Source organism: Perognathus longimembris, chromosome 1 (genome assembly GCF_023159225.1).
Source record: "Perognathus longimembris pacificus isolate PPM17 chromosome 1, ASM2315922v1, whole genome shotgun sequence".
Taxonomy (NCBI): Eukaryota; Metazoa; Chordata; class Mammalia; order Rodentia; family Heteromyidae; genus Perognathus; species Perognathus longimembris.
The window spans coordinates 125,226,060-125,249,537 of record NC_063161.1 but is presented as its reverse complement, the minus strand read 5'-3'; the positions used below and the strand labels follow the sequence as shown (position 1 = coordinate 125,249,537).

Sequence of the window (23,478 nt, the reverse complement as noted above, 5' to 3'; positions counted from 1 at the left end):
GGGCCATAGATTGGACTTATTTTGTAAGCTTTACATACATAGGAAAGCTTCCAAGTTCTTCAAATGATATGCTGCTTCTTTCTGATGCTTGTGGCATTTTGATCATGAGTATCCTCTAAAGTGGAGGCTACCATCAACAATCATAAATTTGAGAGGAGGAAGTTAGATGATGCTTTGATATCACAAGGGATGATGGGATTTATTGATTTTTGTCCATTGCTTATTACTAATTATATGAATAATCTGTGGATAGTATTACATGTCCAAATCTTCTTATAACCAGATAAATAGTAGATCAGTTTCTCAATCTGTATTGAGGCCAAAAATGGACCTCATTGCTAAAAAGCATATTAAACAAAATGCATAGTTTATATTTTATGGAAAACATATCATGAAATAAAAGGATGAGTTTCAGAACTTTTCTTAATGAATTATAGTTACAGGGCAATATAATGAAAGGGGTAACATTGCTCAATATATATTATATTAATAAAATCATCTCTTGAATGGTACTTAAAGATAATAAAATATAATTTAGAAAGAATAGTCATAATATTCAATGTATATATGTAAAAATGGTAACGAGTAAATTGAAGAAATAGGTGAGATTCTGAAAGATGAGGGTAAATGATGAAAAGATGACAGCAATCAAGATGCATTGTACTCACAAACTGACATGTTAAATTGAAATATCTTTGGACTAGTACAAAAAAAAAACTGAGAAGAAAAGAACCATAGTTAAATAATCCATGAACCAGAATTTTGGACAGACTCTTGCCTTCTCTGACTAGTTTTAATGAATTTTTGTATGTGTGTGCTGGAACTGAGGCCAGGACCCTGTCTCTGAGCTTTTTTGCTCTACTAGTGCTACAACACTAGAGCCACAGATCCACTTCTGGTTTGGGGTGGTTACTTGGAGATACAAGTTTCATAATGAAGCCAGTTCTGAGTTCTGGTAAGTGGCAGACAGACAAGCAGGGTTGCTCCCTGGCCATGTGAAGTTTGCTGATCTGGGAAGGCCACTTCTTTTTCTTTTTTTTCATTTCTATATTGTCAGAGTGATGTACAGAGTGGTTACAGTTTCATACATATGGCAGTGTATACATTTCTTATCCAATTAGTTACCTCCTCCCTCATTTTCCCCCACCTTTCCCCCTCCCCACTTCCCTCCTCCCCCTTGAGGTGTACAGTTGGTTTACACCATATAGTTTTGTAAGTTTTGCTGTTGCCTTGGTTTGTCTTTTTATCTTTTGTCTCTTCTTTTTGATGTTTCCTTTCCCTTCCCGAGTTCCAATACATGTGTATACAGTACCCAGTGTACTAAAATCAGTTACAGTGACATCACGGGTAAAACCATGGGAAAGAAAGACAAAAGAACAAGGACATAGTTTCCCATGATATGTTGAAAATAACAACAGTATTAAACCACTTGTTTCTATAACTTGGAGTTATTTCACTTAGCATCATCTTATGCGTTCATATGTACATAGCTACTGATATATTGTGCTCTTCTGCTAGGATAATCCCAGCTGTGTACTAATTATTCATGATGAGGGAAACCGTAGAGTCTATGTTTCTTTGGGTCTGGCTCACTTCACTTATTATGATTTTTTCCAAGTCCTTCCACTTCCTTACGAATGGGGCAATGTCATTCTTTCAGACAGAGGCATAGAATTCCACTGTACATATGTACCACATTTTCTTGATCCGCTCATCTATTGAGGGGCATCTAGGTTGGTTCCATACTTTAGCCATGACAAATTGTACTGCGATGAACATAATTGTGCTGGTGGCTTCGGTGTGGTCTTGGTTGTAATCTTTTTGGAAGATGCCCAAAAGTGGGGCTGCTGGGTCATAGAGGAGCTCTATGTTTAGGGAAGGCCACTTTTGATCAAGGAATGATGGAATTTGAGCAGACACCATAAAAGGATTGGTACAGTATTTTGGGTGCAGACCCATCTGCAGATATGGCTGACCTACAAGAAAAAAAAATCGAAAACTCATATGAAAGTGATATCTAGAAATACAAAGTACAGATGTTCCAGCAGGAACGGTGGGAGCATATATACAGAAGCTCATCAAAACTGATCAGGCATGGAAAATTCTAGACAAGGAAGAGATAAAAAATGAAGAGTATGACCTGCTGCTGCATGGTAATGAACTACAAAATATGGGAGCAGTAGGTGCTCCAGTATATCTGAAGAAACGTCTTGCAATGAAGATGATCATTCTTTTTCGCTGAATTGCCAATGTGGTAGAAAATATAGCATCTCCAAGGATGAAGCAGAAGTTAACCTGATTGCTTGTGATGCACATTCACTAATTATAAAACTCCTTACTTACAGCTAAACTTGTGCAGTGCTTGGAATACTTTTAACAGAATATTCATAGATAATTAAAAAGGAGCCTCTCAAACTTCAGAAATGAATTCTTTTTTTTTTGGCCAACAAAGAAAATACAAGATCATCAAGCAAAGAACACCTCAGACTAATAAAAAATTGTTTATATGTACTTATGATTTATATTTACTGGTTACCACAAAAAAAGACGTGCCAATCAATTCACAGATGGGAACTTTTATTTCTTGGTGAAGAAATTTTTCTTAACATAATCATGTCCCTGCAATTGGCAAAATGCTTCTTTGAAATAACTTTTTCAGATCTAACTTTAGCTGCTAAAGTTATGCTGCTGTAGACCTATCTCATCTAAGGTCATCAGAATAAAGTTAGAATCTTTGTGATCAATATGATAGTCCAATTGCATAGAGTTGAAAGTGAAGCAGGTAGATTGGCATCTATAGAAAGATAAACTTTGGAGTCAGAAGCTTGGGAGCTCAGCCCTTATCAACTTTATATGTAATTTAGGAAATGGAAGTTTCAAAATAATTATTTGACATTGGGCATCTCTACCCTTTCCATGTTAGAGTCCTTTAAGATACCGCATTAGTTGTCTCCATGTATGAGAGAATCACTCATTACTAATATAATGCATAGCTAAAATATGGAACCAACCCAGATACCCCTCAGTAGACAAATGGATCAGGAAAATGTGGTACATATACACAATGGAATTTTATGCCTCTATCAGAAAGAATGACATTGCCCCATTCGTAAGGAAATGGAAGGACTTGGAAAAAATTATACTAAGTGAAGTGAGCCAGACCCAAAGAAACATGGACTCTGTTGGTCTCCCTCATGGGGAATAATTAGCACAGGTTTAGGCAAGTCACAGCAGAGGATCACAAGAGCCTAATAGCTATGCCCTTATGAATGCATATGATGCTGCTAAGTGAAATGAACTCCATGTTATGGAAACGACTGTTATATCACTGTTGTAATTACTTTCAACATGCCATGTGAAACTGTAGCTTCTATTGTTGATGATCCTCTTGTATCCCCTTCCTGTGGTTGTACCCGCACTATCACTGTATCTTATCTGAGTACATTGGAAACTGTATATACTGGTATTAGAACTAGGGAAGTGAAAGCGAATATCAAAAGCAAGAGACAAAGGATAAAAAGACAAACAACTACTAAAGCAATACTTGCAAAACTATTTGGTGTAAACCAACTTAACAACTCATGGCGGGAGAGGGAAAGGGGGAGGTGGGAGGGGAAAATGAGGGAGGAGGTAACAAACAGTTCAAGAAATGTACCCAAGGCCTAACATATGAAACTGTAACCTCTCAGTACATCACTTTAATAAGAAAAATAAATAAATTAAAACAAAAAAGATACAGCATTAATTGTCTATATGTATGAGAGAATTCCTCATTACTAATATAATGCATTTTGTGTTCTTTAATGAATCATTGACTGCAGCATACTGATGATGCTATGCCTTCAAATAATTCCTTTATATGTACAGTGTAAGTCAGAATTCATTTAAAGAACTTTGAGGACTCTTTATGGGGTCAATGAAACATTTTTACATAACTTTAGGGACAAGAGATTACTTCTATTGTATGTATAAAGCCAAAAATTTTAAAATAAGGTATTCATCTAGCTTCACTCCCCCATTATTTGTATCATAAATTTAGATGAAATACTTACTTTAAATTACTTTATTTTACTTTTATAGAGACAAAGTCTCACTATGTAGTATATCTGGCCTCAAATTCAAAATTCTGGCTCAACTTCCCACTGCTGGTATTACAGATGTTCCACACTGTCTGGCTTGGGTTACATTTGTATCCAAATGTTAACTAATATAACTTGAATAGTGTGTTGCTGTTCTTTGTAGTTAAGATAATTAAAAGTTAATTACAGGTAGTTTATTGGCAAATACATGATTTCAGATGCAGTACAAATTCACTTGAACAGGAAACAATAATCAAAAGAACAAATGTTTGCTAACCTTCAGAAAATCTATCACCATTTGTGCTGTCATGTAGAAAATCACTCAGGGGCCAGATCTGTAAAATCAAAATATATTTGAAAACAATAAAGGTTATATTATTTTTTTAAAGCCTCACAGACTTTCCTGTCCAAGCTGGCTCTGAATGAAGACTCTCCGATCTCAACCTTCTGAGTAGCTAGGATAACAGGCATGAGCCACCAGCATCTAGCTTGTAATTGATATTTGATTGCAGTTTTCCAAAAGAACTTATAATAAAATTTTTAACATAAAAGTTCATTTTCAGTTTTTACTGCCAACACAATAAAAGATTCTTGTACCAATCCATGTACCAAATCCATGTACCGATAATTAACATTCTTTCATAAAAATGTATTTCTTCACTTCCAAGGAAAATCTCGTGATGATTTTCTTAATCTAAAAACCACTGTAGTGCCAAAGATGAAATCATCTTGAGGAAGTCACAAAGCCCTGGAGGATCTCCCTCACATTCTGCTTCCCACAGGAAATGATGTCATAATGTGCTAGTCTCAGGACCTACGGGACCACAAGAAGAAAGCTCTGAGAAGGCATTGTATTACTATATTACTGGATAAATCACATTAATTTCCAAATGAATTTTATATTGTTTATGTTTTTATCTGGGGTTTTCCTTCCAGAGATTAGCAATTTGAAGACCCAGACAGAAGGTAAGCACTTAATCTTCCCAGAAATAGTACATATGAAAGATGGCTTTAATTATGAAAATCTGGTATGTGCGAGTTTTCTACAAAATGATTGAAAGTATATTGTTGATGACTCATACCAGTAATCCTAGCTACTCAGGAGACTGAGATCTGAGGATCATGGTTGGAAGCCAGCCCGGGCAGGAAAGTCTATAAGACTCTTATTTCCAATTAACTACCAAAAAGATGAAAGTGGAGCTTTGGCTCAAGTGCTAGAACGTTAGTTCTGAGCATAAGAAGCTCAGGGACAGCACCCAGACCATGTGTTTCAAGTCCCTGGACTGAGAAAGAAGAGAAAAGAAAAATAAGAAGGAACAAAGAGAAAAAGAGAGAGGAAGGGAAGGAAGGTGGGAGGTGGAGAGGGAGGGGGAAGGGAGGGAGGGAGGGAGGAAGGGAGGGAGGAAAAAGTAAGCTAAAAAGAGAGGAAGAAAGGATGAAAGTATACTGTTGGAGATATAGTATTCATTTAGATTTTAAATCCCAGCTTCAAATTGGGAGAAAAGTTGAGGGAGAAAAGTTAGTAAAGGTAATATTCCTGATGCATGGTGTGTCCTGATTTTTAAAGAGTTTCCTGAGGCAGTGTCTTCAGACGACTATCCAGACTATAAAGATGATGATGACCATACTGATTATCCGCCTACTGATTCTACTGTACACGATTCTACTGTATATGATCCTACTCTACACAATACTCGTATACATGAAGATGAAGACAACATGGATGATAACGTAATCCATAAAGAAGAATACAGGTTTCCAGATCACAAAGAAGAATACAAGTATCCAGATCACACAGAATACATGTATCCGGATCACACTCCTGCAAATCCCAAAACGGACAATCATTACAAAGATATCAAACAATGTAAGTTTTTCAAGTTAACAGAAACATGTCAAAGTATTGAGGATTAGATTGATCTCAATTGTCTTTTATATACTCCTAAAATAATTTTATTTCCTTTTAAAATTATAATCTTACTCTATAGACTTACCACTGTGTACAATGAAAATCATGTTTTCTATGCCTTTTTTCATGAGATGTTCCTGAGTTTAGCAAGGTTTCCTTAGGAGCCATTTCTAACTACTGTGGTTCATCATAGCATTGTGACTATTCACACTAGTAAGAGTTAGCCTGCTTTGAGTAAGCTAACCAAAAATTGTTTCAGTGTTTTGTTAGTTTTCAGTAATAGTGGGGTTTGAATACAGAGCTTATGTTACCTTCTTGTAATAATTTTCTTATATCTTATAAATTCTTATATGTATTATAGCACATATAAAATATTCTTTTATCTTCTGACAAAATTGTCTGCTCCTATTGATTAGCACTGAGGGATAAGCAACATGGAGCATTCATGTACCAAGTTAGTTATATTGTTCCCTTAACTCAACTAAAGCTAGCAACATAGATTTTCTAAGATGGATTTGGAAAAATAAATAAATAAAATAGATCTTTCTATACCTTTACTTTGGGTCTCAGAGGCTGAAAACAAACACTTTTCTTTAGTTGTGAAGTGGCTAGAACAAAGTCTGCCTACGCTTTTTTAAAAATTTAACTTATTTATATATCTATTCATGTTACTGGGGTTTGAACTTAGAGTTTTGCACTTGCTAGGCAAGCTCTCTGCAAAGGGCAGAAAAACGTCCAGTTGAATGGCCACAGAAGGCCAGAGAAACCATTGCGTACATGACAGAACAGACATGCAATTCTTCTTGTCACTTGTCCAGGATAATTTTGTAGGGCCCATAAATTATTTTATAAATCTATATGGTTCTGTAAACAAAAATAAATAAAACTACCCCACCCCTGGCCACACCTCCAGCCCTTTTTGCTCGTGGTTATTTCTGAGACAGTGTCTCCTTTTCTTCCCAGGGCATCCGGAATTACAATCTTATTTATGCTTCCCACCTGTGCTGGGCTCACCACTGCATGGGTGTCTAACTCACATTTTGCTTGAGCTGTCTTGGAATCATGATCCTCCTGATCTCTACCTCCCCAAGTCCCTGGAATGACTGGGGTGAGCCAACATGCCTGGCCTAAAAAAATCAATTTCTTAAGGCTTTTGAAACTATCTCAAATTAGGTGGCTTGAAACACCAGAAATCTATTCCTGCATTATTCTGAATGCTGGAAGTCCAAAACTCAGAGTGTGAACCAATCAAGTTAAAGCTCTCTAGAAAGCCAATAAGGAAGGCTTCCTTCTTTGCCTTTCCAGGGCCTGGCAATGCAAGTGTTCCCAGCTGTGGCTGCTTCATTTTAATTTCTGCCTCACTCTCTTCACGTGGTGCTGTCTCTGTCTCTGTCTAGATTTCCAATAAGGACATTAGTCATCAACAGCACTGTGCCCTAGGATTGGCAGCATCTTAATTATGAACTGGACAAACCTATTTCCAAATGCAGTCACATTCTGAGGTATTGAGGGAGGACTGTAACAGAAAAGATTTTTGAGAGTGCGCACAACTCAACCAGTAAAAAATCAACTTCTACATGATTGGAAGATTCCATGAAAGCTTAAGTCTATAACCTCATGGATCGCCCCTCCATGTCCTTACAAGGCATGCCATTCTAAAAGGTGAAGAAGTCATAAGAAACTTATAAAAATAAACATCTGCCAGGAACTAGTAGCTCACATCTGTAATCCTAACTACTTAGGAGGCTAAGACCTAAGGACTACAATTCGAGGCCAGCCTAGGCAGGTACATCCAAGAGACTTATCTGAAATTAACCAGTAAAAAGTCAGAAGTAGAGCTGTGGCTCAATTGATAGGGCAGGCACTAGCTTTGAGCAAAAAAGCCAAGCAAAAGCATGTCTCATGTGCTTTCCGGCGCACGTGCGCGCGCGCACACACACACAAATTTAATTAATTAATCAATGAAAATATAGTACTAAAATACTTTCCTGGCAAGCATAAAGCTCTGAGTTAAACCCTAGTATAAAAAAAAACAAAGGGGGGGGGGCTGGGAATATGGCCTAGTGGCAAGAGTGCTTGCCTCGTATACATGAGGCCCTGGGTTCGATTCCTCAGCACCACATATACAGAAAATGGCCAGAAGTGGCGCTGTGGCTCAAGTGGCAGAGTGCTAGCCTTGAGCAAAAAAGAAGCCAGGGACAGTGCTCAGGCCCTGAGTTCAAGCCCCAGGACTGGCCAAAAAAAAAAAAAAAAAGCTGGAGGACTAAATTTAACTACCATAGAATTATTATTAACATTTTTTTAAATGTGTAAATTGTACTTCTGACTTTGCTTTGACGAATCTCACTCTCTCTCTTGCTCTGTGTGTGTGTGTGTGTGTGTGTGTGTGTGTGTGTGTGTGTGTGTGTGTGTGTGTTGTCTGTATTGGAGCTTGAACTGAGTCTGGGTGCTGTCCCTGATCTTTTTGCTCAAGTGCTCTATTACTTGACCACTTCTGGCTTTTTGGTGGTTAATTGGATATAAGAGTCTCACAAACTTTGCTGTCCAGTTTGGGTTCATACCTCAAATCCTCAGATCTCAGCTCCTGGGTTACAGGCAAGCACCACCCACATCCTGCTTTATAACCCTGATTTTTAGATGACCATCCCTAATACTCAGAGAAGTTTAATAGTTAACAGGGTGCACAGTAGGACTGACATAGAACAGACTGCTGAATGACTCTACTAATCATGTCCCATTCAGTATGTATCTCTATTTTGTGTTACACAGATCAATAAGTAAAGTGATTGCTAATTTCTTTGATTAAAAATCTCTGCTAAATTTTATATGTGTATAACATAAGGTGGTCATTGTAAGGGTTTATCTTTCTCATTTAATAACTCTGGAATTCTTTTTACATCTACGTTATTATTTTTGCTATATATTCTTCTCATGTCATGAGTGTATCTCTATTTAGAATAAAAGTATTAAACTGTGAGATAAATGTAAATCCTTTGAAATATTGATAACATGCAATAGCCCTATGAAAACTACTTACCAATTTACACCCCCACTACTTCAGTCACAGTGAATATCAACAATAACTATACAATAATATAATATAATAATTCATAAATCTAATAAATAATATATTGCCACTGTTTTATTTCCTTGCATTCTAATTGTGTGATTCAGTGGTTTTCTTTAAATTTACTGATTATTCATTTTTCCATGACTTATCTATTCATACTCTTTTCCCATTTTTATTAGATCATATTTTTGTTTATTTGCAAGGGCTTTTTGCACATAGTATATTAATCTTTTTCGTGTGATTAACAGTATCAGAGATTTTCTCATAGGCTATTACTTATCTTTAAACCAGTTATAAGTATCTTTAATCCTATGGTAGTTTTAATGTTTTATAAAATCAGTCCAGTTGATGAATTCCTTCAGATTTCTACCTTTTGTATCAGGCTTGTATCAGGCTTGTATAAGACAGGGCTTATACAATCCAAAATGCAAAATTGTTTTCCTAACTTTTCATAACAATATCCTGCTTTGGGCCATATTTTGGTATTTGTCATAAAATTGGGATAAAGCATATTTTTCAAAAAAGGAAGCCAACTGTCTAGCATTTGTTATCTAGTTATGTGATACTCACACTTAATATAGTCTAAATTGGGTCAGTTATACTTTCATAGTTCTTTTTTTCACTATGTCTGTTGCTACAAAAATAACACATATTATTTGCATTTTCTTTTCTTTTTATTGTAAAGGTGATGTACAGAGGGGTTGCAGTTACATACATAAGGAAATGAGTACAATTCTTGTCGAACATTGTTAACCCTCCCTTGTTTTCTCCCCCTTCCCCTCCCTCCCCCACCATGCTCCCCCTAAGTTGTAAAGTTCATTTTTAACATAATGTACATTTTCTTAATTCACATCACATTAAATAACAGGCTGTAATTTCCTTTTGTTTTATTTTTCCTCAGCACTCTCACAAGAATTCCTAAAAAAAAAAAAAAGAGATGACATTCATAGCAACAACTTTTTGTTGGTGCATGTTGGGAGAAACAAATGCATGTCAATATTAAACATACACACATTTGTGTATACATAAAACTTCTGTTATTCCATAAGAATTTGATGGAAGAGACAGGTGTGTGTTTAAGCTTAGTCTGCCAGCTCCACACAATTTATTTGACCCTTTGGGTAGGTGAATATATCTATTAGTTTTAAATTACAGCCAACCTGACATGACTGAGGAACAAGATTCTTCATGTGTATGTGTAAATGTGAGTACATGTATAGGATCATTTTGTCATTGAGCTGGAGTGTTGTATGACTAAAAAGGGTCAGGTGAATACCTTGTGGGCTTTTGGATAATGCCAATTTAATGTCTATAAATTGCACATCTATAAATGTGTTTTGGTGTCTTACATACTTGTGCATCCTTCCGTAAATTTCCTCAGTAATGTCTTCGCAGGTCATTTACCACAAGCATGTCGGTTTGACTCTTTTCCTCATGAATTTTTTTATTCACCTTTGACTTGCTTTCTTATTTTGAAGATGAAACATTCCTCATTGTTGTAATTCATTTGCCTTTAGTTAGTGAGTTGATATACATATTTTTAATCATACAAGAGAAAATGGGATGATTAATAACTAGTTGGTAGCTGATGCTTTTTGACTTTTATTTTCAGATGTGTTCACCACACGAAATCCAAATGGCACTGAGTCTGAAATATCCGTGAGGGCAACCACTGATCTGAGATTTGCTCTAAAGAACTGTAAGTACCGACAGCAGGATTTAAAACAGCACTGGAAGGCATTAGGTAGGAAAGAAGTCTTCATTCCCAAACAAGTCCAAACATTTCTCCCTCTAGTAGACGTACTGATCTGGGGATGTAGTTGAGTTTTTGGTTATCTCCTAGGTATTTTTCCCCAGTCACACAGTTGAGGCACTATGTCCACTGCTCTGGTCATCTCAGAAGTCAGAAGGTCCAAATATTGCCAAACCTCTTTTCTTTTCCTTTTCTTTTTGTGCTAGTATTGAGACTTGAACTTGGGGCCTCTTGTTCTCACTTGGCTTTGTCACTCAAGGCTGGTGCTCTACCACTTCAGCCACACCTCCATTTCTGCCTTCTTCTTCTTCTTCTTCTTTTTTTTTAAAGAACTTTTATTTTTTTTTATTTTTTGGCCAGTCCTGGGCCTTCGACTCAGGGCCTGAGCACTGTCCCTGGCTTCCTTTTTGCTCAAGGTCAGCACTCTGCCACTTGAAGCGCCACTTCTGGCCATTTTCTATATATGTGGTGCTGGGGAATTGAACCCAGGGCTTCATGTATACGAGGCAAGCACTCTTGCCACTAGGCCATATCCTCAGCCCCATTTCTGCCTTCTTGATGATTAATTGAGATAAACATTTCTTGGATTTCTCTGCCAGGCTAGCTTAGAACCTTAATCCTCATATCTCAGCCTCCTGAGTAGCTAGGTTTATAGACATAAGCCACCAGTGCCTAGCTTAAGCATGTTTTTTTTCTTTACAAGGGAAGAAAATTTAATAATGCAATTTAGGTCGCTAGAAAATTATTCATCTTTCTTTATCCTTCATTTTTGCACATTTCTGTGTTTTGCCTTCCAAATCCTTAAACAGAAAAAAAAGAATATTTTTGGGTATAGGACAAGCTAGACTCATTAATGATTAGTTATTAATAAAAATTACTTGGCAATAAAAATATTATTAGCCATTCCAAACCCTGAGATGGTTACATCACCAGGGCAAATATTAATTTGATAATCCTTCATGGGACTCTATGGTATTCAGCTGTAACTCTTAAGCAGATCAGGTGCCTCCAATTACTTTAGGATATGAAAACTACAGGAAGAGATTGTAATCCCTAACACATATTCCCACAAGTCAAGCCCTATCCCTTGACATTTGTCAAAAGCAGATGAACATATTATAGGCAGCAGCAAGTTCTAAATTAGGCCCACAATTCCTTGCTCTGTGCTCCAGCATCTTCCTTTCTAAGATATTGTTTCCCAATTTACAAGGACACACATGCTGTTTCCATATCAACCTGACTAGTTGACCAACTGTTCTGTGCTGCAAGCATCATTTCCATCTGTGCAGTGAATCCTGAAAGCCAGCCATGTCAGCCAATAGGCCACCCTTCCCCCAAAAGGAAGGAAGCTTGTGGCCCCAATTCTCCACTCTTCCTCTTTCATAAACCATAGGCATAGAGCAGGTTGCACAACCCATAATCACACACAGACACATACAAAATCTTCAATGTCTCTTCTTTCCCTATCTTATTTTGGGAAAATGTCAATGTCTTTCTCCTTCACTTCTCCTTGTCTTTATTCCATTTCTGACTTAAAAAAAATAGGCCAGGGCTGGGGATATGGCCTAGTGGCAAGAGCGCTTGCCTCCTATACTTGAAGCCCTGGGTTCGATTCCTCAGCACCACATATACAGAAAATGGCCAGAAGTGGCGCTGTGACTCAAGTGGCAGAGTGCTAGCCTTGAGCAAAAGGAAGCCAGGGACAGTGCTCAGGCCCTGAGTCCAAGGCCCAGGACTGGCAAAAAAAAAAACAACCAACAAAAAAAATAGGCCTAATCTCAGATATGTGGTCAATATTTTTATTTGCTGATAATACTTTGTCCCTTTTCCTAGACAAATCTGTCAAAGCAACAACATCATCTCAAGAAACTACAAAGGAAGAACAACCTGAACAACATGAACCTGAGACAATGCCAAGTATTAAAGTCACTACACTGTATTAATATCTGGAGCATATCATTATATCATTTAGGAACTTGAGTTTCACTGCCCTGAATGTTACACAAAGGAAATAGCATGCAGAAAGAATTTATACTGCTAAGTTTTAAATTTACTCTAAACCATTTGAAATGGTGAATACTTAATAGTCAGTTCTCAGATATACCTGATGAGGGGTAAGAGTGAAGCCCTTAGAAATGTTATTTAATAAAATGTATTGCATGTATACCTCTATAAAACATCTTTATAAATATATATGTATTTATATAAATATAAGCAAAGGTTTACACAAAGAAATGCAAATGTTTATTTTTATTGATTATATTTCTATATTATGTTTTAGCATGGATTGTACAAATAAAGGGAAGAAATTAGCAGAAAGAATAGAGTTCCCAACTCCCATCTCTATTCTCCATTTCCCCTGCTAGTAACGTCTTTACTGCTGTGGCATCTTTGTTAAAATTTCTGAACCAGTACAGATACATTATTGTGAGCTAGAGTCCATAGACATTAAGGTTCATTTTGTACTGTGTAGTATGTATCAGCATACATTTATACAAATATAAATACATTGAGTGTATGTTTACTATGACTTATTTTGATAATAATGTAAAAAGTTCAATGTGTTTGAGGAATAAATATTTCTGGTGACAATGATGAATGTTTCCTAATATTATTTGAGGGACAGGGGGTGGCTACAAAAATGAATAAATCACCATTTTAGTTTCCTGCCAAGAATAGCATGCCTTATAAAATATTTGTGAAGTCATAACAACCCACGATGTTCCACTCTAAGTTCTTGAATGAATGTTTTAACTGAAGACAATAGATTCTTACCTGTCATTCCTCTTCTCGTTGTCTTTTTTTTTTTTTTAAACAGAAACAACCCCAAATGTGCCTGCATTTTGGACAATGTTAGTTAAAGGTAAATTCATACAGATAGGTTAGCTGGGGGACTGTTTTGGTTTTCAAACAAAATAAGCCAAGCTTGATATAAAAATACTTGTAACATTAAGAATTAGTATCGATGTTTTGCTGTCATATGCAGTGGGGGAGTAATGGGAGGCACTGATCAAGAGGCATTACACTCATACATTACCAATATTGAATTTAAACCCCACTCTACAAGTACTTAAAGGTAACATTAAAGTTTTTAAATGAAATTCAGTACTGAGTCAGAGAGGTGATAAAGTCACACTGTTCTGATTCATTCTCCACAGAAAAGGGTCTTATTGCCTATGACTATTAAAATCTAGAGAAGACATTGTCACAGATACTCCTATGGGGAATTCCAGTAGCTAAATACTCCCTAGTCACAGTTATCTTCTCTTTTATATAGCTTCTGTTTCTGAAATAGACAAAATTTGAAAATAATTCAACTTAGTTGATCATTACAATAATAAAGTAAGCTTCTTGCTCAGTATACTCCATCTTTGTCTTTGGAGCAGTATGCATGTAAACACATAAAGATGAATGTATAAATGCAAAAATATATGAAACATATGTTTGTGCAAAATTAGTATTTATCTCACAAATATTATATAGGCATGCCAGCACGCTGCAATGTGCATATATACCAAGGAACACATACACATTTTGTGTACATACACTGAGGTATAGGCATCATGCATGTACTACAGCCAGACACATTATAACTGCAAAATATATGCCATACTTAGTCAATCCTCATTATTTGATAGTCTATGTTTGTAATTCTGTATGATCCTCAAATCAATACTTATAGTACCTTCAAGGCATGTTATGGACATTACAGCTTATTATATCATAGCTTCAAATATTTTTAATATGATCAGCCATACTCTCAGCTAGCCTTCCATTGTAGTGTTAAATTGCTAGTTCATGTCCTATGTGAAAGAGGGCTGTGATGTGTTAAACTTTGTTTAGACACGAGTTATAGCAACATCTCTTCCATACATAATAAGGGTAGATTGCCCATATTATGCACACACATTTATATGCACACAATACTTCCATCCAGTGAATGTTGTTTACCATAACACAAATTTATTGTCTTAACAGCTATAAATGAGACAACGGTGAGCATGGACGATAAAGATGAGTTATTTCAAGCAATTCCAAGTAAGAACAAAATACTTTTAAATAGTAGATACATAAAGGTCTCACACATTTTAGCCCTCCTAAAGTGGCATGTGTAGGAGGAGGTGGGGTGGCTAATATGGGAGGAGCGAGGATGTAGACTGATTCAGGAGCATTTTCCGCTTATACTTTTGCCAAAGACTAGTACCATTCTCCTCTTTTATAGCGTTTATGAAATAAACAAGGGAGTCGGTGGGTGAATAATATACACAGTACATTATTTTTCTTTAAAAAGTGTTTTTTTAATTTTTACAGAAGTTTCAGGTTCAAAGAACAAATTAGCAAGAAAGCAGAGTTCCTAAATCCCATTTCTTCTTCATTTCCCTTGCTAGCAACCTCTTCATTGCTGTAGCACCTTTGTTAAAATTTCTCAACAAGTATAGACACATTGTCAGGAGCTAAGTAAGGTCCATAGACATTAGGGATCACTTTGTACTGTGCGGGTTTTTTGTTGTTGTTGTTGTTGTTGTTGTTGTTGTTTTTGCCAATCCTGGGGCTTGGGACTCAGGGCCTGAGCACTGTCCCTGGCTACTTTTTGCTCAAGGCTAGCACTGTACCACTTGAGCCACAGTGCCACTTCCAGCCTTTTCTGTTTATGTGATTCTGAGGAATCAAACCCAGGGCTTCATGCATGCTAGGGAAGCACCCTAGTCTAAGCCACATTCCCAGACCCTGTGCAGTTCTATAGGGTTTCTTTATCTGTTGGGTTTTTTTTTGTTGTTTATGTTTATCTGTTTTTTGTGATGGTCCTGGGCTTGATCTCAGAGCCTGAGTGGGCACTGTCCCTGAATTTTTGTACTCAAGGCTGGCACTTTACCACTTGAGCTATAGCTCCACTTCCAGCTTAAAGAAAATTAGGTTGTGCGTGTGCATGTGTGTGTGCGTGTGCATGTGCGTGTGCGTGTGCGTGTGTGTGTGTGTGTGTGTGTGTGTGTAGTTTAATTGAAAATAAGAGTCTCATGGACTTTCCTGCCCAGTTTGGCTTCTGCAATCCTCAGATCTCAGCCTCTTGAATAGCTGGGATTGTAAATATGAGCCACCGGTGCCTGGTTATAGGGTTTTGACAAAAGCATAATCACAAACCTCTCATCACAATGTCATTAAAAATTTCACTACACGGAGTCCCATCTGCCTACATCAATTTATCCTTGCATTGTTCTCTTCCTTGCCTTTTGCAGATTGTCCTGTGGTCTTCTTTTTAATGCAGTCTTTTTTTTTTCACTTAACAGTATGCACTTAAGTTTCCTTGTCTTTTTTGGTGACTTGGCTACCTCATTTCTTTCTGTCATTGATATTCCTTTGTATTTTGTGCCTGTTTATTAGCTTTTCCAAGGATATATTTCTTGCTTGCAATTGTTGACAATCAAAAATAAAGCATTTATAAACATTTGTGTGCAGGTTTTTGTGTTGACAAAAGTTTTCAGCTCATTTGGGTGTATGTATGGGAATGCAATGACTTTACTGTATAGTGAGACTGAGACTTGAACTTTTTAAGAAGATATCAAACTTGTCTTCCTGAGGTGGTTGTAATGTTTTGCACCCTCACCAGTAATGAGGGAAAATTCCTTTTTTTCAAATACAGCTTTCATTAATGGATTGAGTGTATTTATAAAAGAACTCATTTGATTGAGAAAATGCATGAAAAGACAATGGACTGATTTCGACCCAAACTCCTGTACAAATAAATGGTTGGAAAAAGATATAGATTATTCAGGGCCAGGCCTGTAATCCTAGCTACTGAAGAGGATGAGCTCTGAGGATTGCCATTCAAAGCCAAACCAAGCAAGTAAACCCATGAGATCTTATCTCAAAAACAAAAACAAAAAACAAAACCCACTGGAAAAAAAAGCTGGAAGTGGTGCTGACTTAAGTGGTATAGTGCTCACCTTGAGCAAAAAGAAGTTCAGGGACACCTGCCCAAACCCAGCATTCAAGCTCCAGAATTCGCAAAAAGGAAGGGAGAGATGGAGGTAAGGAGGGAGGGAGGGCGAGAGAGGGAGGGAGGGAGGGAGGAAGGAAGGAAGGAAGGAACGAAGGAAGGAAGGAAGGAAGGAAGGAAGGAAGGAAGGAAGGAAGGAAGGAAGGAAGGAAGGAAACGAAATACATCAGGAGATATCTCTAAGACTCGGTTCTAAAGCCCAGTTCTACACTGGATTACTTGAAAAGTATAACCATTTGCCTTGTGGTGTTTCAAAATATAGTTGAGTAACTTTTTGTTTAGGAAAGTTGTATGACAAATATTTGATTATTTTAGAAATATGTTGTTATATCTCTAAGATTTCAGCAATTACCTTTGGTTTGGCTTACTTTCTATCATTTATTGGACAGATATTACAGGCCAAATTCTGCTATGTTGCCTACCTTATTTTATTAATTCTCACATCAACTCTATAGAGTTAGTTATCTCAGTTTTACAGATAAACAAACCAAGTCTTAGAGCAAAAACTTTCCCAATTAGTTAACTCTTGTGCCCTTCCAGTGATTCGGAATTCCAGAGTCTTCTTTGATTCTCACCATGACTTTGATTAATATACCTAGAGCACACTCCCCCGCCCCACCCCCGCCGCCAGTCCTGGGGCTTGAACGCAGGACCTGGCACTGTACCTGGGCTTCTTTTGCTCAAGGCTAGCACTCTACAACTTGAACCATAGCACCACTTCTGGATTTTTCTGTTTATGTAGTACTGAGGAATCAAACCCAGGGCTTCATGAATGCTAGGCAAGCACTCTATCACTAAGCCACATTCCCAGCCCCTAGAGCACTCCTCTTCAAAAAGATCCCTTAGATCCTTGTCTGCCATCCTCACTCCTCCAGGGACCCATGTCTGACACCCGACCTTCCATTGCATTTTTTTTTCTTTCCTCTCAGACTCTGATTTGAATGCTACAAGTGGAGACAAACTATCAGAGCTAGAGGAAATCAAGATCAAATTAATGCTGGGCATCGCATTGATGACCCTCATCCTTTTAGTCCCTCTCTTGATATTCTGTTTTGCCACGCTGTATAGACTAAGGCAACTGAGGTAAGCTCACCCATCTCTGTAGTCTTTATAATTAATTCATGATGTCAAGATCTCTCCTGGTTTTAGCACATTATTAGCAAAACATGACTCCTCCTAAATCACGTATATATAAGGTACTTACAAAAAATTTAATTTTATTGTCAAGGTGATGTACAGAGAGGTACTTAGTTTTGATTCCATTTCTTCCATGCAAAAGGATTCTGAGACTCTCCAAGAATTAGCTTACTTGGACTTGCTCTCAATATTTAAAGCCGTCATTTAGATATAGGAATAATCATCATAAATTGGAATGGGCTAGAGAATCTACATATGTGTTTTCCTTTTGTTTTGCTGCTTTTTTTTGTCTCTAGACTTGGAGCAAAACTGCATATTCTTGTTGGGCATCTCATGCTGTAATCTTAATTACTCAGGAGGCTAAGGACTGTGGTTTGAAGCCAGCCCTGTCACAAAAGTCCATGAGAATCTTTTCTCCATTTAACCAGCAAAGAGCCAGACATGGCAGTATAGCTCGAGTGGCAGAACACCAGCCTTAAGTGGAAAAGCTAAGGGAGAACACCCAGACCCACCGAGTTCAAGCCTCAGTAGTTGCAGAACACACACACACACACACACACACACACACACACACACACACACACGTGCACGCACACGTCCCCACCATACATTCTCTTCTAAATAGCACATATGCATTTATGCTAGCCTTCCCTGAGACCTTCAAAAAACTTCAGATCACTTTTTCCACATAGACATCTTGAGGCCCATCCATTTATTCTTTTATATGAAAATATTAAATTTAACTCAAATCTGAGTGAGGAAGTTGTTTATTCTGACAGTTTTAAAAAAAACAGTGTAATGGCTTGCTCTCAAATATCCTTGCGGAACTGCTTAATGTTCGCAATTAGCAATAAGTCATTTGTTTTGATTTTGGTATTTTTGCTGAATAATGTATTTCATGGAAACCATGATCATGAGTATTTACTTCTCGTCATTCAACTTCATTTTACAAGTTTAATGTCTTTACTAAAGCAATCTTTACTGTTTTAATAAATTAGTTTCTAAATCCTAGTCCTGAGATTTAGAATGTGATAGTCACATTGAGTATTAAATATAATATATTTGTATTGAAAGAAAAACCTCATTAATGTAACTCTCTTAAGCTATTATGTTGGGAAGAATGTGCTTATGTTTTAGGTTTTGTGAATGCTTTTCTATGTTGTCTTAAATAGAGTACTGTGAAAAACATTTCTTGATCTACATTTTTTTGCTTGTTTTACAGTAAGAAAAGGGAAGAGAGCAATTACTCCATCAACCCAGAGCTGGCCACAATGTCTTACTTCCATCCATCCGAAGGTGTATCAGATACATCTTTTTCTAAGAGTGCAGACAGCAGCACATTGTGGGGCACTACTTCCTCAGATATGAAAAAATCAGGCACATTGTCAAAATCTAAAACAGTTATGGATACTTCCACAGGCTCCGATGATACACTTTTAAATGAGGAATTAGAATTACTTAACAGTGAGGAAGCCAATACCGATGAATAGACAACTAATTCTTTTTTTGGGTCATAAAAAAGATCTTTGTGTCTTACAATATTGTTATAGTTTTGAAACTGATGAGCCATTCAAGTTTTCTGCTGTCTTTTGAGAAGAATATAGTCAATAAAAATCATCTCGATTATTATTAGTTATAAGGATTATTTTAAAGAAAAATGTACACAGAAATAAGAAGGTATGGAAATTGTATTCAATATGAACAATTCTGAAAAGCAGCTTGTCATGGCTGGGAATGCAGTTGAGTGGCAATGCAGTTGAGTGGCATGGTGCTTGCCTATCATGTTCCTGATCTTAAGTTGATACCTAGCATACACACACACACACACACACACACACACACACACACACACACAATGTGCATCCATATGCACATACATGCAATTTTTTTTTGCCAGTCCTGAGCTTGGGCTCAGGGCCTGAGCACTGTTCCTGTCTTTTTGCTCAAGGCTAGCACTCTGCCACTTGAACTACAGTGCCACTTCTTCTGTTTATATGGTATCAAATAATCAAACCCAAGGCTTCATGCATGCAAGGCAAGCACTCTACTGCTAAGCCATAATCCCAGCCCACATGTGATTTTGTTAAGTTAGGCACACTATAGTAATTCAGTTTTAAATTAGGAAATTTCCATATTTTTCTGGGGGCATTTTGAGGATTCTTGGAACAAAACAAAAAACACCTGGCTTATTTTTTATTTTCTAAACAGTTAGGTTATCAAGCAGAAAACTCATCGGTGGTAGAAACTGACAAATTATTTCAAAGTTATGAAACTGTTCTCATGGTGTGTGTGTGCGTGTGTGTGTGTGTGTGTGTGTGTGTTTCCAAAGTGTCCACAATCAAGATAGCATGATGTACCAGAAGAAAAGGGCTGGCATCAGCAGGGAACCTCCCAGAAAGGGAGATTCATGAGCTGAGTTCAATGTAGAACTCTACTTGCTTTCTCTCTTAGCCCTCAGGCACTCATGATCATAGTTCTCCATTAGAAAAAAAGGAAAGCACCTCAAAGTAGAATTCAAGTTTATTAGTGACCTTTGAGACTAGAGTGTTCTAATTTACAGAAACAGCAAATGAGATAGGGATCCTCTGTCCCATGCAGTGGAAGGGTTTTAGGTCTTTTGTGTGGCTGTCGGGAGGAGGCCGTCCCTAGAAGGAATTTCTTTGCTCTGTCTGTACTGTCACTTCCATTTGCTGAATGTTCTCTTTAACGTCACACCAAATTCTACTGTCCCATGAAAGATGACTTGTACAAATCAAAAAATGAATACGTGGGTAACCCAGATACCTTGCCTAAAATTATGGGCTTGAAAGGGACAAAGCTATCATATGCTTCTAGACAGGCTCTCTCCATAATTGTGAAACTGGACACTCAAATTTATGACTAGGGGGCTGGGGATATGGCCTAGTGGCAAAGAGTGCTTACCTCGTATACATGAAGCCCTGGGTTCAATTCCCCTGCACCACATATACAGAAAATGGCCAGAAGTGGCGCTGTGGAGCCCCAGGACTGGCAAAAAAAAAAAAAAATTATGACTAAAGTCCAAGAACTTTAAGAGCAGTAGTCATAGTATGTAAGGGGCAAAGTTTCTTAATGAAAGTGTTTTCAGCTCATGACTTGTTTACCCTGCCTTGGACTGAGGTTCTTCCTTTCCCACAGAAAGCTCTTGATTCTCACTTGCCACTTCTATTCTTGATTTGTCCCGTGAGCCCTTAGCTCACCATTTTCTCCAACATGCATCACTCACCATTGGTTGAAAAAAGTAATGGTCTGTCACTGAGTAGTGTTGGACTATTGGACATCTTAGTCTTGAGGGGACAGAAGTAATAGAATAGGGGTTCAGCTTTTTTTTTTTTTTGTTCTTTTGCCTATGCTGGCTAGTTTGCCAGCCAGTGGGAATGACTTTTATCAGAGCTCACCTTCTACTCTACTGTCATTGGCTCAAATAATTTACCTTGCCTTTTTGACATTCGTAGAGGTGGCTGCCAACATGTGTACTTCCAGTTCAAGAACCTAGAGCTTTGGTAGGGATTGCTAAGGGCCAATGATGGCAGGTGCTTGAAAGTGATCCAGGTGCAAAGCCTGGTCATGTTGAGCCCATGGGTGCGCAAGGGGCTCCTGGGAAAAATGTCTAACTACTACAAAGAATGACTACTAACTACACCTCCATTTTCTCTCTTGCCACCATTCCATCCCTGAGAGGTACAAAGAATTTTCTTGACTAGAATATAAAAACTTGTTTCTAGTTATGAAACATCATGGAGAAAGTTAATAAGTGTAGCATTCTGAAATGGCCAAACAGTAACATGTTCACTGTATTTTTAAAACCTGGCTTCTGGATCCTCAGACATTGGGCACCACTTACAAATATGATTTGCTGTGAAGATCAGTCAAGGTGTTGGGTTTTTTTTGTTTGCTGTTTTTAAGGCAACTAGGTAGGAGTACAGCAAGAGTATCTGGCTGTCTGCTGGTCCCCACTGCCTCCTCACCCTGCCCTAGTCTAGAAGTACAAAAGTCAAACAGCCAAGGATGGTGGAGAAAGGCCTTATTTGCCCACTACTGGCCCTCCAATGCCATTACTGAACCTGCATCCCCAAACATGTCTTCTGGACCTCTGATCTGGATTTCTCAAAGATCATGGTGAATCAGAGCCTTCTTAATCTAAGATGCTCAGTTACCACCATCTGCCCCTTCCCAGGCTCTCAAAGTGGGATGAGGGACTCATCCTGTCTCCTTAGAATGATATATTGCCTGTTTCTTTCAGGTACTGAGGGATAGTTCCTGTAGATGGAGGCGATAAGAGAGAGGACAGGGCCTCATCCTTGATTTCCACATTCTCCCTCCCTGCTGCAACTCCCACTGAGATATGCCCAACAGTAAGAGTGCGAGGGGCCTTTTTCAGGATGTTTCTCATGGGCCTTTTCCTGATGTCTTGGGTGTGCAAGGAGCAGGCCCAGTGTGCTCAGGAATCTGTTGGGCAATGGTAGGGGCCCAGAGACCCCTGCTATCCCCCCTTGTCTTGGCAAGACAGAATGCCTGGAGCCTCACTGTGGCAGGGCTACTGGGCTCCCGAGGGGGGGCGGGCGGTCCAGGTGGGCTACTGGGGTATGATGTGGTCTCTCCACAGGGTTCAGGACCTAGGTTCCAAGATTCTCCCCCCACCCACCCCAAGACTGCCAGTGGACACCTGTGCTTGTGTCTTGTGTCTTGTGGTCAAACACACTGGAATGAAGGAAGGATTATCAAGGGTTTTCTGTGCTGGGGTGGGCAGGAGGGGGAGGGGGGAAACCCTACTGAAGGGACACGGATTAATTACCAATCAAAACCAGATGTTTCCAACTAACCACAGCCCCAGGAAAGATTGTATGTGTGCTTCCAAGCTTTGAAATTAACCCTCTAAATCTAGCTTCTGGGGAGGCAGAAAATTTTAGTGCTTGTGACCCCAAAGCATTGTTTTGGTTTTTTTTCCTTCTAAGAACTGACCCATCAGTGAGCAACACCTCTCCCCCATCTCTGCCTGGAGTGTATGTCTGGAAGAGTTCATGTGGATTCTAGAATTTGCCTTTCCTCTTCTGTGGTTTCAAAGATAAAACTCACAATACTCAAGAGAAAGTCACTGACCATTGGTGATCACCCTGCCAGTCCTGTGTGGACTTCAGGGGAGCCTGCAAAAGGTCTTGTGCTGAGGAGGCAAGGCCGGTTGCAGGAGATCACTACTTTTGAAGACAGCAATACAGCTGAACGTGATTCTCAGGACCCGATAAAGGAATGTCCTGATTTTTCATGGAGTTTTTTTTTTTTTTTTTTTTTTTTTTTTTTTTTTTTTTTTTTTGCCAGTCCTGGGCCTTGGACTCAGGGCCTGAGCACTGTCCCTGGCTTCTTCCCGCTCAAGGCTAGCACTCTGCCACTTGAGCCACAGCGCTGCTTCTGGCCGTTTTCTGTATATGTGGTGCTGGGGAATCGAACCTAGGGCCTCGTGTATCCGAGGCAGGCACTCTTGCCACTAGGCTATATCCCCAGCCCTTTCATGGAGTTTTT

At 38.3% G+C, this 23,478-nt stretch overlaps 1 protein-coding gene and 1 pseudogene across 1 annotated transcript; both read left to right on the top strand.

The window, feature by feature from the left end:
* Nucleotides 1-1,898: 1,898 nt before the first annotated feature.
* Nucleotides 1,899-2,349, top strand: LOC125355930 (annotated as a pseudogene).
* Nucleotides 2,350-5,084: 2,735 nt separating this feature from the next.
* Nucleotides 5,085-19,433, top strand: Eqtn (equatorin). The gene is made up of 8 exons (XM_048348091.1): nt 5,085-5,139; nt 5,647-5,946; nt 10,671-10,757; nt 12,645-12,728; nt 13,630-13,674; nt 14,790-14,849; nt 17,736-17,889; nt 19,166-19,433. The coding sequence occupies exons 1-8, from the start codon at nt 5,085-5,087 to the stop codon at nt 19,431-19,433; spliced, it is 1,053 nt and encodes a 350-aa protein (XP_048204048.1).
* Nucleotides 19,434-23,478: the final 4,045 nt, after the last annotated feature.